We start from the raw sequence: 15931 nt of genomic DNA, 5'->3' as shown, positions 1-15931 counted from the left end.
TGAAGAAGGGCTTTAATACATCAGAGAGCACTGACTTAGCTTTTGGCAGAATGGAGGGGAAAAGATGTGAGGAAATGTATCATTTTCCCTCTGTGTGCACATTTCCCACTAGCTTCCTTAATGGTAACAGGCTGTAGAAGCCGGATGTGTCAGGTGTAGTGGTACAGTGCTGCATGACCCACTTGGCTATAAAAGAGCATGTTAAAACCAGCCAGCAGTCTCGGGGCAGCGCGTTGTGTGCAGCAAATCCTGCCTCTGCGGAAGGACTGGTAAGCACAGGCCTGCGTCCCTGGAAAATATTAGCAGCCACAGCCAAGAGGGAGATATCGGCATGCTTAAGAACTCATGGTTCCACCGCACTGAGACTAAATGAGCATCCTCACAAAACTTAAAGAGTTTTCAGTGCATTTGTGGAGCACACTAATTAGCAAATTGAAACTTTGATCTGTCTCAGAGATGAGAAAAGCTTACTGGTTGCTTTCTCATATCTTTATTTTGATGAAGACAAATTACTGCCAGTGAATGCAGTAAGTAATTCTTCAGTAGAAATGATAATGAATAAATTATTTATCCTTAGTTTCTTAAAAATTAACTTGCAGTTTAGCTTTAATAATTTCTGATAACGAAAGTATGGCAAGAGCAGTTTAGCTTTAATAATTTCTGATAACGAAAGTATGGCAAGGATTACGCTCCAAGCAACTTTTATTCTAACATTGCCACTATTTAGAATTTGTTTTCTTACTTTCTTCACTCTCCATATTACATATCTAATGATAAAAGGAATGTTACACTAATACTTTTTTGGCTGGAAGTTCATTTAAATAGATGCATGGTTTAGTGTACTTGTTTTATAGAGGGATTAACTAACTTAAGGGGTTTATCTCCACGCTAGAGAGGAATAATTTTTTTCTTAAGGAAGAAAGCATTCATCTAAATAGGACTGTCAGCTTCTCATGGGGTTCTTCTGCTTTGTTTTCAATCCATCTTTCTTGACAGGTGGCTACTTTGTTGCAGTCAATAGAGGAAAATTCCATTAACCATCTTGTCATTGCCTGTAGTAAAATGGCATCTTCAGGGTTCTCAAATGGTACTCTGCAAAAAGAACAAAGCAAATGAGCATTACCTGAAACTTTCCAAACTACTTTGGAGATAATTTACTACACACACTCTGTGTAGAAAGTGAAGTTAAAAGTCATAAGGACACTGAGAATTGGAAAATTTTCAATTTTTGGAAGGTTTCCTTCCTTTACCAAATTCAAGGTGGCAAAACAAAATAAGAAAAGGTCAAAATCACAGGATTCTAAGGAAAAAAAAGACCATGCTAGAAATTATTTAAAATACATTTATAGTAGACTTAAAAATATTTTGTTATTTTCAACTGCTTTCTTCCCCCACAGAAATTATAATTGTTGTATACTTTTAATGCTCTTATTAAAGTCATAAAACTAATTTTATGATTTCATAGTGACATGATGCCCATTAAAGCAGGGGCCCTCAAACTTTTTAACCAGGGGGCTGGTGCGCGGATGAAGTGGCAGGCAGTCATCTGCGGCTGCTTGGTTTCCCCCCCAACCCCCGGAGGGGGGGTCTGTAAATACCGGGGCCGGACTGAGGACCCTGGGGGGCTGTATCCGGCCCGCGGGCCATAGTTTGAGGACCCCTGCATTAAAGCAAATATACATTTATTTCACTGTGGTTCTTTTCACCAGCCACCGTGCCTATATCCCTAGACCAACCTCTGAATCGAACACTGAAGGCTTATGTTCATGCATCCTGCCACAGCTGCAGGCTGGGAGAGAGAAGTGGCAGACACACATCATCAATGCAGAATTGACAAGGACTTCATGTTAGATCAAATCCTTTTAACTCAGATAAAATATTAAAACCTGATCTTATAAGAACTTATTTCCTGAAGAGGTACCTTTAGTGACACACACCTAATATAAACCATGGGACTGTGTCCACCCAGTATGACACACTTTGTCATGAAAAGGTACCTTGCAAAGTGTAAGCGTCTACATAAATACAATGGAGGGGAAGCTGTACATCAATTCTATCAATAAGGACAATTAACTCCACTGAAGGTGGGCAAGAATTTTTAAATGTAAATTAGCTTCATTGTAAAGAGCTGTATTCAAGTGAGCAGCGATATAAAATCAAATTGTTAAGAATATCATCATGTGTAGGTTTTTATCATTTCCCTTAATAATTTTTTCAAATATTTCCACAAGTAAAGCTAGAAAATAAAAACAAGCCTGATATTTGAAGTTTGTAAATTTGCTGTTATAAAGATGGCATCTAAAATGTATCACCTCAAAATGCAACACTCAGACTGCCTCAATCCAGACACAAAGATAACAGAGATAAGTTTTACATTCATTTCTATGATTTTGAAATTTAAAAGAATAAAAGTAACATCAAGTGCAGGCCAAAAAAGTTGAATTCTACAAGTCATAATATTTTCCAGAGAGTATGTACTTTTGAACAGCCAGTCAGGAGAAAGTTTTCTGGGCCATAATATAGAACAGCTCTTCTGATGCTTTAATACTTAAAGCCTGTTTTTTCTAGTGATGAGTATTTGATCTTATAAATAAACACCATTTTTATATACCCATTTCCAAATGTGGAATACCTTTCAATATTACATTTCAGACAGCAGCAAGTAGGTTGTCTCATCAGAATAGTATAGAGTTGCAAGTATGTTAAATACAAAGACCAGATTTTTTTTCTGAAAAGCTCATTTTTACTGGACATTTTCTCTGGTTAGGGTATTTTTTTAGGCAAGAGAAGAGGAAATTGAGTAAATCCTTCAGAGATGGAAAAGAAAAAAATCCCCCAAATTAATTATTTATTTGTGGGATTTCCAAATTCAAAACTTTTAACAAAAAGTTCAAATTAAAACATTAATGCTGTACAGCATTTTGATTAGCTGTCCTAATTGATACTAAATTCCTTGTTCAAATGAACTGAAAACTAGCAGATGATTTGAAATGTTCAAGTTAATCTTTTATTAAATTACTGTGGAAACAAGTATCTGTTGGGTTGTTTTTTTAAAAAACTTATGTAGTTCTTGTATTTTATTTCCTGTAGACATACATTTCCATGCACTTTTTTTTCTTTCACAGAAAAATGATGTCACTGTCTATATATGTGAATGATTGCATGGTAGAGATAAAGACAATTCTATGCCTAGTATGATAATTATCAGAAAAAAAAAAAGGGAAAAAAAAAAGATTAAACTACCGTTTTTTTCCCAGCCTTTTCAAAATTCCTGTTAAATACACTACTTTCAGGTTTACTTTTTTGATATACACATTAAAGAAATATATATAAATTGCAGGTATGTAATTACCGTTCTAAACATTATCTACATTACTGTTTAAAATACCATTTCAGTCATCTGTGCACAACATTTTTTGTTTTTAAAGCATCAAAACAGCAGATGAGACTGTGTGGGATTTCAAGGTTTGTTCTGGATGGTCATATGGTACAAGTCAGAGGTGCCAGGTGATAGTCACCTGCTTGCTTGTGCCAGGATCATGCTGTTTTCCAGATCTGAATGTTTTAAGAAGTCTAAAAATTATGTGATATGCTATTATAAGACATCATTAAAATATTCTCAGCTTGGGAAGCATAAAAAGGAAACTGCTTACCAAACTAGGCAAGATACGTAAAATTTTAAACAGTATTTAGAAGAAAATACTTTCTTCAAGAGATTATTTTATAAAAGCACTAGAGGGCATCAAAACTCTACGATGCTGATCACTGTCTTGAGACTCAGCCTAGAACTGTATTGAGATGTTTTTAATTAAATAAAAGTAAAACTAAACACTGACAAGACATATTGGAAAAATGATATTTTGTTTGTTCAGCTATCTTTAAAGAAAATTCTGGAACTACAGGGAGAGCCTAGAACTCGCCACAATACTCTCGGTAGAAGGATTCATTTGTTGCCTCTTGCTGCTACTACTACTTTATGAAGCAATTTCGTTGACTTCCTGATGCATTTATACTTCATTACTAAAATATTTTTATTATTATTATTATTATTACTAAAACCCTTTTATCAGATCAATAAAAATAACTTTATCTAATTCAAATTGCCTAAAAATGTATGTCTTTCCTTAAATTTTTATAAATACCTGAGGGCATCATCAGTCTTCTGGCTGGTTGAGTGCATCTGCTAGATCCCACTGTAGTCCCCAGGGGCGTATTTTATTCTCTTTCCAAAAGCCATTGACTACATAACACAAGACCTTTTGCGGTTACAAAGATGAAGTGCTGACTCCCTTTCTCTTTGTGTAACTGTTGTTAAAAGGGATATAAAAAGTTTATTTGTTATATCAACTGAAAAGGCTGGTATTATCTATCTGATTGCACAAGGTGATTCACTTTTTTTGTGCAGAGCTTTGTAACAATAGCAGTGTAAATCTTCAGAATTTCACAATTCAAAATGGGAACATGGAGTGATACTTCCTAAGGCTTTAGGGTAAAGCTCTGTCCAATAAATTAAAGTCTTTTCTTCTGAGTGCAGTAGGATCAGAAGTTTTAAACCAAGAAACCAGAAAGCAAGACTTTTCATACTGCGTAAGTGAGACCTACTGCAGAAGTCCGTAAAGATTTGGAAGTTTCTGTATGAACAGCAAAACTAAGTCCTGGTTCAAGGCCAGTTCAATTCCCATTGCTTAATTACAGAGAAAACTGTAGGAGTGCAATGAAAACAAAAGCTCAAATTTTCCTGGTTTGCACTTTAATTAAAAAATAAGTTTAAATATTAAACAACAAGTTGGAGACCGTTAAGTCAAATAGGGGATAACTTCAATGATCTGAACTGCATATTAATCTAAGTACTTCAGCTATGGAACAGAAGTGAGCTAAAAGGTTTAGAACAAGTAACTCTGGCAGAAGCATTTTAAATTCACGTATGTTTATAAGTCGTGGTGTCTAGGGGACCAATTAGGAAGGAACTGCAGGAGTCATGCCTAGAGGTAACAGAAGTGTGAGCACATGTCTGGTGTAAAGGAGACAGCCAGGACTACGCTGTGGTAATGTTCCACAGATGGTGAAGAAGCTTTGTAGTGTTAGAGAAATAGTTCACTAAATAGAAAGTCCAGGGTACAGCCTGATACAAATTAATGCCTCCAGTCTTAATCCAGGACTGATTATAGCATAACTGTATTTAGGAGATTAAGCCCAGGAAAATTTACAGAAGTGTTTCTAGAACTGTAAATGCAACACGTATTTTCCAGCACATTAAGCCTCAGTCATCGCTCCCTAGTCAAAAATGATCATTAATAAAAGAGTCTGACAGACGTGCTGAGCACGGGTGTAACACAAGACCAAAGATTCGAGGGACTGGAGGTACCAGTGCAAAGTGAATGTGTCAGCAAATAGCCATGTGGTCAGATCCAGCAGCTCCTCATCAACCCCTGGCACTCGCTGCAGCCCACCTAACAGCTCCCCTTCCTGACAGAGCGACGCAGTCTTCCAGCACCTGCAAATCCTGTGGCTGCATGGCTCAAGTCCTGCACCCTGATTCTCCTAAAGACTGGGAGCAGATTTTCCAGATTACTTAGTTTTTCCTTGCTTCTTTCTTATAAGGTAGAGCTGGGGTAGGAATCAACACCTTTCTCTGTGCTCTCCAGTAATTGTCAGTCTTCCTGCCAATCGCACAGCTCTCTGAACACCAGAAACAAAGATCACCAAAGATCACCAAAGTTGATATTCTGGGTCCACTGTGGCATGTTTATGGATTGATTTATCACCTGGCTATTCTTAAGACAACAGGGGTTTTTCTGTAGAATTTACAGTAGACAAGCTGTGAAAGACCTCTTGATGATTTGGCAGTCCTGGGTTAACAGTTGGACCTGAGGATCTTAAAGGTCTTTTCCAACCTAAATGATTCTATGATTCATGAAGATTTACATTTGAAAGCTTGGTCAGTGTGTACCTCATCAAGAAATGTGCATATACATATTTAAACTGTACAGAAACACGTAGATAGCTGAGGATATTACCCGTATCTAAGTAAGCATGCTCACCCTTGTGAACATACTAGTTTGAATGCACAACTGTAGGTACATGTTTCTAAGCACAGGCTTTTATCTGTCTTACCCCCCAAAAATACAGACCAAGATACAAGATAAACATACACAGTTTCAAATGAAAAAGACACAAATCAAAAGTATTTGGCAAAGTAAACTATTTGTGCCATACAGCCTCTATTTTCTTGACAAATCTTGCAAATAACATGGGCAGCTGTTCAATAGATCTTTTGCTATACCAACAAATGCATGTAAAAGAACAGGCAAGATTAATTTACCTATTTTCTCAAACTGATTAAAATCAAAAGCAACTATCAATGCTTTGAGAAGAGGAAAGCAACTCTTACACTTCCTGTCAAGCAGCTGTACTGAAGGAAGCAAGTATATCACAAAGCCAATAGCCTGGGTCTTGTGCCAGAGGGTTATGGAATAGGTCTGTAAAATGTATACATAAAAACCAAACAACATCACAAAAACCCCAAACCCAGCAAAAGAAAAACAACTAGCTTTGCAAGGCAGAAAAAGTAAAGATAACCAGTAGCTGAAGATTATGTACAAAATATTATAAAATTCAAATTGATCTTATGCTAAGTAAACAAAACACAGTCTCTTTACACATGCAAAATTATTCAACTACACTCAGACTGCAAGAATTGGCTTATTGCAGAATATGCAAAATACCACAGGCAAGAACTGAGTAAAGGTGCCATCACGCACTCCAAACCTTTGAAGTTTTTTTTCTATTTTTTATGATATACAGACAAAACCACTAAGTGTTTGCCTTTGATTTTCTTATGTATTGTTAGGTGATGCTTATTTTAAATAATAGTAGTCTTTTAGGTGTGACAGCTTAAGGGTAAGACACAAAATTTGTAGAGGGAGAAAGCTATTATAACCAGATAAGCTTTAGGATACCTAAGGCTTTATCGTAGCTGATATATAGTTTTTATCCCATAGACACAATATAAAATGTAAACACCCAGTCCTCTAATGTTTTGGCAGATGATGAGTTTGAAAACTCAAGAGACTTAAAGAGGAAAATGTTTAGAAGGGCCTGAATTTGTGAGAACCTGGGTCCCGCTAACTTTCATTGAGACTTGAGGTACTAAGCTCCATAAGGCCATTAAGAACTTGACTAAAATACTCAGGTTCAGGTTCCTATCACCTGAATAACCGAACCTTTGCAACCCAGAGACAGGTGTCATCCCTGTGCTGCTGCTCTGCCAGATGTGGAACATTTGCCTAGCTGGTGTGTCAGATCAGTATGTTTCATGAGAGTGATATCTGAGGTTGATTAAAATAGAAACTGGCTCATTCCTAACTAGCTACCTAGCTAGCAAGTAAACAAATAAAAAAGTGTTTCTGGGTGGAGTTTTTTCCTAAATGAAAAACATAATAGTGCTATTTTTCTCCCTATACTAATGCTGTTCTTCTGAGACAGTAAAAATAATTGGGAGGCTGCCACCTTGAGATTGGAGCAAAGAAAAAAAATACCTTAAATTAATAATATTGATACCTTCTACCAAGGTTTACACTGGTCTGTTTCTTTTTTTCTGAGGACAGGCTATGGCTAATAATCACTCTAGGGTAAAAAAACCTGTTACATGTAATTTTAGCAGTTAGGGAAGAAAAGATGGTATTAAAGAAGCAAATAAGAGAATACCAGAAGAAGAAAAAAGTCTGGAAATCTTTCACACAGATTTGTAAACTACAAGACACCATTTTATGTTCTTCAGGATATGTATGACTGCCAAAGACAGCCCACTGCCTGATGTGATTTAGCGGTTATTTTCAGGGCGCGGTAAGGTTGGAATGGGTATTTGGTATCTCCTACACAGAAAACACCTGTTCATGTATTCAGAGAACTAAAATATTACAATATTTTAGTTCTTCAACAGCTTTTAAAAAGTTACTGTACTTAAAAGTACTACAAGACCCACAAGGTGGCAGCAAAAAAAAAAAAAAAAAAAAAAAGTTCCATTTTTAGCAAAGTAGCATATATCTAGTTTTTCTACAAAGTGTTAATCAGAAAGAAGATTAGGTATACATTTGATAAGTCTGTTCTCGAGTCAAGAAAGTATGTGATAGCATTCCAGAGACAAAAATGTTTCAGAAAGATCTTTAAAAGCAGGTATGTTTGGTAGTGGGATGGAATAAAGATTCAAGAGAGATTTTTCCAAGGCACAAACCAGGGCTGATACTAAGTACTTCTGAATCCGGATGATAATCGGAACATGTCCCTCCTCAACACTTACTTGTAGGTTTATTTTAGAGTATATGAATTTTTCTACTGCTCATTCTTACAATAAATCCATCCATTGTATGGATCAAGATGGTCTTATTTTACAAAACATCTGGGATCCATTCTTGGCTCTGCTATCTACTTTCCTGTCAAGGCATGCAATTTTACTTTTACAAATTAGGGATAATCCTTTCTTCTGCCACAGTTTTGTCTGTTTTCTCTATTTGGAACGTAGAAAAACAGTGTGCCTATCCCACATGGGGCAGAAAAGAACTACTGTGGTAGAAACATAGTGAAGAACAAAAAGAGTTTTCTGAGGTCTAGCAGCAAGATGTTATCAGCTGTGGATAATAAATCAGTTCAGGCAACTTACAAAGTACATAACAAAAATCTTGGATTCCAACAGGGAGATGTGAACACAAGGTGAGCCCATAAAGAAACCTTCTGTATCTCCCAGAAGGCTGCAGTTGTGAGCAACCCATCCAGTAAATCTTTAGAAGCTGAGTGTCTTCCCTGAATGCCTGAAGAATAGTAGTATGCTATAAATCCAGTGCAGGGCAGTGGCTAAAAATCACAAGATGGCCTTAAGGAAGAGAAACACAACATTTTGGCAGCTGAATACTAATTCTAAAGTGAACAATAGTAGTGTATTAGACTGCCCCATTTTAATAGTTCTAATGTCCCCAAAAGCTACAAAATAATAAATTATTATGCATCCAGAAGCTCTGTTGAAGGCTAGCAAGCGGGGTTTTTAATCAGATTGTCTGGCAATAAAAAAATCAACCTCACAACAGTGAGAACTCTCCCATTCCCAAAACAGTTTTTATTTTATAAAGGTGAGTTATGGGCACAGCCCTTTCCAAAGCTACACAGTGCAAATTCTGCACCCATTTCACATTTCTTAATATTGCAAGAAGGCATATAAATTATATAGTAATATGATCTGCTATATAGGATATGACTTTTAAATTTTATTTTGTTCATTTATTATTGTAATTTACTTCAAATATGACAGTGTGTTTTATTAAACCAATAGAGTCCTGTTAATTTGAGAACTCATTATGAAATCTCTTTGAAACAAACACAATGACAGTTTTTTCATGACTACAAAGATCAAAACAAAGTGAACGTAAAGTTAAAATTATTTTCTTCCACTGATCAGTGTTTACTCTCATGTCTTTGAAATAAAGAACAATTGTCTTTTATCAGGGTAGTTTGGTATATTCTACATATTGCTTGACAGTTCTCTTAAACACTTGCTTTCTGTGGTCCCGGACACTTCAATACGCACCCAGTTTTCGCTACGCCGTTGTGACTGCCATTTGTAATGTCTCGGCAGCACTTTAACTATCTGCTATTTGTCTTTATTTCCCACAGACTGTTGCAACAAGTACAACAAACCCCCTGTGCTTGTTGAAGCTCCTTATTAATTTGTAGGCTATAACATTAAATTCAAGTGACTGCACCATTCATACATAGGATGTCTGTCCAGACTTTGCGTAACCACTTCAAACAACTGCATTCTTAAATCGACTATTTTTTCAATCTTGCATATAATGAAAAAAATTACAGTAATTTGGGTGGCATGTTGTCTTCCTAAACACTTGATTGTTTTTTTTAATTTTGGCCCAGTATCAAGTTCAATTAAAAGTGTACTTTCTGAGTCATATTTTCCCTTCCTGCAATCAGACATCCAGTTTTCTAAATGCATAAGGGGGTATGGCTTGATGACATTCACCTCCATTAACTGGGTCACTAAGATGTGAAACTTGTTTCCTGTTTTCTCAAAGTACTGAGCGTTTGGCATGACCTATGATGACATTCTTTTAGGAACCATGGAAAAAGACTGCTTACAATTTCACTTTCAATAGGTTTATAGCATATAATCCTGCTTTCCCTGGAGGCTACTTCTTATATTTAACTTCGTGGCGCCAATGCTGTCATGTATAACTTGAAATTTCAGAGCCTATACTACTTTCATTTCCAGCCAGTATATCAAAAAGTATGCTACTTAACAGGTATTATTATACTTAATATCTAAAGTATATTTATAAATACAGAAATCCACAGCCTGCCAAAAGATGCAGAAAGTAAGTTCTATGAGCAACAGAACTAATGAAGCAGGAGTTTGGGTTCTATAACCTATGACTCACGCTCTCAACAGCAATAACACACGTTTCTCAGCTCCCTTCACCTCTATGATAATCCCTCTGTACTCTCATGTTCCCTTACAAAAAGGCAGCAGTAAACTGCTTTGCCTCCAAGCTACTCATCCAGAAGACTGGCTAGCCAGCAGCCAAAACCAGTTAACTTCTGAACTCATTTGGCAGGTTTTTCTTAGTTGAGGTACTCTCTGTGGAATTTTCATGTTTTGGATATCTCTTTCTTCTGTCAAATTTGGTTGAAATTAATAATTAGCTTCAAAAGCTATTGAGAAGTGGAAACAGACAAGTAACATCCTGATAGGAAACATTAAAAACTACTGCTCGCTGTTCTGCAAAATAAAAACAAGGTATTACTTAGGGTCTGCAAGCTTATCATTCCTTTCAGTTCCTTCACTTATTTGCCAAGTTTTTTGAACTGGTTGTTGCAAAGCAACCGAATCGGTAATGCACATAAGTGCTTCAGAGCACCTGAAATAAAATAATTATTATCACTATACCTTCCTGCCTTTATTAGATAATGATTTCATTCTGCTGCACACTGAATTTGATATTCTAGTTATCCATCTCTGCCTGCCTTTTGATAACATTTCGCATGAGATTAATAATAAAAAAAACCAGAGATTTCAGTATCTCTTTTATCTTTCCAGTCACATACTCACATACTTTGACTATATGCCTAACTTTTTTCACTCCAATTCCTTCCATTTGTCCCCATCACCCTTGTCTCAACAAATCAACATCAGCATCCTCTCTTCTTCCTCCCTTCCCCCTATATCCCAGTAATCTTTGATACATCTTTACTTCCTTTTACCCTGACCTAGTGTTACCTTTGCCTCACACGTAGCACTATATCCATCCCTAATACTACATTTACCTCACAAGCAATAGTGAATTCCTTAGAAAATAGTTCAGTTTCAAATAAGTATTAATGTGTTAAAATGTTATTACAAAATGTTGTTGTGGCTGACCCAGACTATGTGTTCACGTCCTCACATCACATCAGTCTTAGACATCTCATTTTCTAAATTCTATACAGCATTTCTCATCCATGTTTCTCTACCAATGATACTTGCCCTTCTGGTTACCCATATTTTGTTGTCTTTTGTATTGTCTCTTGTGCTCATATTTTTTCTTTCAAACTTGCATTTTTCTCAAAATCTCACAGAAACTAATCAACACCATTTCTCATCCCAACATTCTATAGGGACAGAGAAAAGTAAAATATTAACATTTAAAATGTCTAAAATATACACAAATCTATTAAGCTTTGGCCTCTTCATTCACAAATTCACCAGTCTGGTACAGCCACTTAACCTACAAGAGCAAGCAAAACTGAAATCGAAGTGTAAGACATGTAATTTTACAATTAAACGGTTTTGCAGCAGCTTTGCATACCTCTGACTATAAATGTAACTGTATCAAGAAGAAACTGCAGAACCTTAGTGGCTACATTACAAGTGGGACAACTTACTAATTTATTACCCTTTCATTTATTTTATTTATTTATGTTAAGTCTGTCAGCACTGCTATTAGTTTTTCATCATTTAAACATAAATGGCTCTCAAAAGGTACTTCTATCAGCTCACAGAGTACCTGGTCAGCAAGAAGACTAAAAATCATCATGTAGAAAGAGCTCTGCATGTTTATTTTCAATATGAAATAGGGTCACGTGAGATCAAAAATATTTCACAATTGCCTGAATTAAAGTGAATGACATTTCATCCCTTAGACCAGGATAAACATACCACCTTACTGCCACTCAGGTATGCTGGAACAATTAGATTTCTAATAATTAACACGTATTGTTATGCATACATAGGAGCTTTCAACCATTAAGTTACTTGCTGTTGTCAACTGTCACAAATTTGAATGCCAATACACAGAAAATAAAGTACAGGCCCCTGCTTGACAACCTGAAAACGGAAGAGCGGTGGTACCTGATATAGCTGCCAGTTCATTATTGTTGAGATAGAGCTTTGTCAAGCCATAGTTTTTGATCAAGAAAGTTAAATCTTAGATCTGATATTAGAGTTAGGAAAACTGTTGCGTGTCAGTCTAAACTGAACTTTGGAGAAGTATAAACTCAGCATGTTGAAAACGATTTAACTGTAGGTAGTTTCTTGCATTTCTGTTCAGAACTCTTGGTTTAAGTATTCTCTTGACAGCTGAATCTTCATTAAAAGTACTGATTACACATCAAATACACATAGCACAGCCCTACCCAATTTTTTTAACTACAAATTTAGTACTTGTATTTGGAAACAGATTTCATTGAATTACTGGTCTTCATATTTTCTTTTACTTCTATTCACATTTGAAATATTTTTTACTGTAAGAACACCCTTATAGAATGTAATAATTCCATGTTGATTTAAAAGTACTCCTGAAATAAACCCTTGCATAAGCCCAGCATCTAATTTTGAAATTACTTCTTCATTAGCAGGTCCAAAGAGCTTATATATGTTCTAGACTTCCAAAAATGACATTTAATGACAGTTACAGAATCAATTACAATTACAGAACAAAAAATGTATGTATGGGTATATTCCCAATAAAGAGTTATCTTCCGTCCCTATGAAAACTCATCCCCTTGCTTGGAGAAGCTAATTTCTAATTATTATCTTGACTTGAATGCAAGGTAAAGTATATGCAATGGGATACCAAACTGACCATTATAATAGTTGAGAACTGGGAGTAATAATGGTGCCTAAGTATTTCTCCTACAGTTTAAATGCAAGAACAACAAACAATTTTATTCCTGACATTACTTTGTTTTCTGTGATGCAAAGTGGAGGAATGATTACCGTCCTTGAATTGTGCCACTGATTTTAAAACAAACGTGCTTTGCTCTGTGCATTAACAGTATTTGAAAGTTGGAAGGCGAGATTAAGACAGAGATTTTTCCATTCCTATGTTCCCTGAAATCCTCTGCGAAAAGATACTTCGCAGTTCAAAATAATACCATTCTCTGAGTCTTGCTTCACCTCAGAAAAAGCTGGTTCAGTGAGAACAGCAATATTGTACAAATGAAAAGATCTTACTCTTCACAATGATTCTTGTATGGTGTGAAGCCCACACACCCCTACTGTATATAGTGGTGTTTCCCTATCTTTGACAAGTTTGGGGGTTTTTAGGATCATCTGAAAGTTGCTTTTTTGTGACAAAATTATTGTGATGAATTTTTAAGGAACGAAAAAAGATGTTATCTTCTGAGTTCAGAAAAATATGCTTCCCCTATTAGAGCATTTTTCTCCTAAGAAAAGCCACTGAGTGGCTTCTCCACATGTTATATAGAAAATGACATTTCCACACAAGTTGTATAGAACAAAAGAAGAATGCTCTTTGTTACTGCCTAGGTAGGAAAGTGAGATTGGTGCAAAAATCAGATTTATTTATCTTTTAGGGTCAGCAAGATCAGTTCTGCTTATTCATCTGGGCATTTCTTGTTCTTTAGTGTCCTTTAGGAATACAAGGGAAGGCCTTATTATACCTGTGGTTTTAGTTCAACCTTTTAATGTATCCATATTTTTGCTTTTTTTGAAAATAGTTGGATAACCACAGGTCTTTCAATGAAGGTGACAGGCTATATAATTGATGTTAGCCTGGGGCAGCAGATACACATACACTCCTAAGTGACATGGAATGTAAATTTATTTTTCTGCTGCTCACAGAGCTACTCATTTAGCTGAGCAAGCAATTCTGGTGTTTTAGAACTTTGGCCCACTGTGGAAGTCATGTAAACTACTGTACAGTAAGATATTTAAACGCAGTTTAGAAATCTGTGGGGTTTATCACTTTTCTTGCTTTTTAACTACCAGTGGCTGACGGTGAAGGTTTGTATTCAATTCAACTATTTAATAATGGTTGGCTACGTGTTTGGAGATTTCTAAATCAGATAATTCTACTGTCAAGTAGTTGATTTTGTGTAACATACAATGTGCTTAGACTTGGCTGGAAACTGTAGTGTCCAGAAACTTTGACAGAGCATTGTCTTAAACCCCCTATAAGGATATAATAAATACCATAATCTAGATTTGCACAGATGGAAAAAGTAAGGCATGTCATTTGCGTAACTGATTTAGGACCCTGCAGTGCCGCATTGGAAACAAGAGAAATTAATGTGGCCCAATGTCATACTCCAATTATTTGCCTGGAAATCTGGAAACTGAACATGTTTAGGTGACATAACAGCCTGCATAATGGTTGAAGATACCCCACCAACCCCAGCCTTGCAGAGCTACTTACTGTGCACAGGGAGAAGCACATTTTAAAGAGTTTTATGTCACTCTTGTGGGCATCTGGGCAGAATGTAGTCTCACTTCAGCCACCAGCCTGCCAGGAAATAAATGACGCGTGTCTGCAAAAGCATAAAAAAACCCAGCTACACATTTCCTGCAGTCCATTCCTTTCCTGAAAAACTAGGAAGACCAGAAGTTGTCACAAGAACACTTTACAGCCATAGCACCCCTCCGCCTGCTCCAAGAGCTGCCCACTCTGGTGGGTGGAGTATACTTGCTATGAGTTACACTGAAACTGCTACCCCAGACCTCAGGTATCGGTATGCTACCAGGCAATTTTGCCAATAGTTTAGCTCAAAATACACTCGATGTTTCTTTTTATTGCTAAGGTATTAGCACAAAACCTCAGTTTCTTAAATACACAAAATTTATAAATGTGATGCAAATCTAAAAGAAAATATATCAGCTTACACTCTCTAATGCAAAAGAATACTGTTTGTTCAAATCTGTCATATTTAAATCAGTTAAATTTGCCTGGAAATTAAAAATAATTTAGTAGCTTGAGAATTACATAATACTTCATGTTAAAAAAATAAGAAATAATAATCAGGGAGTGTAGATGTATAATTCTGCTCTTTAAAGGAATACATTCTTACCTTGTTAATCCACAAATGCCTTAACCTATGAAACCGTGATAAGACTTGGGATACTTCTTAGTCCTATGGTAGAAGGAAAGAAAAACCAAAACAAGAAAAAAGAGTAACAACGTTTTTTAACATTAATGGTGCTTAATCACTTTATAAATGGTTTATTTTTTTATAAATAATATTATACAAGCACTAAAAAGCCATACTTCTGTAGAAATCATAGCAGAGAAAGATGCAAAGAACAAGATGGCAGAGACAGTGCAAGCATTCTACACACCTGAAAGTACAAAGCAGCAGATGGTAAAGAAATGGAAACAAACTAAGTGATATATTCTTTTTTTTTCCATAACAGCATTTATTTTTCCAGGGAGTATGAGCCCCATGTACTTTGCAGTTTGTAGAAATCCTGCTTAGAACACAGGAGAAGTTTGGCATCCTGGCATCACAAACCTAAAAGGAAAGTTGCATTGAAGATGCAGTGTGGATTGTCCAGCCCCAGCGCCAGACAGGCAACAGAAGACAGACACCAAGCACATCAATGTACATGTTTCTTATTATTTTTCATATTACTGCATATTGTGAAACCTCTTGCCCT

At 36.1% G+C, this 15931-nt stretch overlaps 1 protein-coding gene across 1 annotated transcript; it reads right to left on the bottom strand.

The window, feature by feature from the left end:
• Positions 1 to 1088: 1088 nt before the first annotated feature.
• LRRC72 (leucine rich repeat containing 72) lies at positions 1089 to 14649 on the bottom strand (the record flags this gene model as incomplete). The annotated part of the gene is given in 6 exon segments (XM_080386976.1): positions 1089 to 6435; positions 6437 to 6479; positions 10806 to 10845; positions 10849 to 10919; positions 12389 to 12463; positions 14589 to 14649. Coding segments are annotated over 6 exon segments (504 nt in total). The 3' UTR covers positions 1089 to 6221.
• Positions 14650 to 15931: the final 1282 nt, after the last annotated feature.

The sequence above is a fragment of the Falco punctatus genome (genome assembly GCF_963210335.1).
Source record: "Falco punctatus genome assembly, chromosome: 4".
Taxonomy (NCBI): domain Eukaryota; kingdom Metazoa; phylum Chordata; class Aves; order Falconiformes; family Falconidae; genus Falco; species Falco punctatus.
This window is presented reverse-complemented; position numbering and strand designations above follow the sequence as displayed.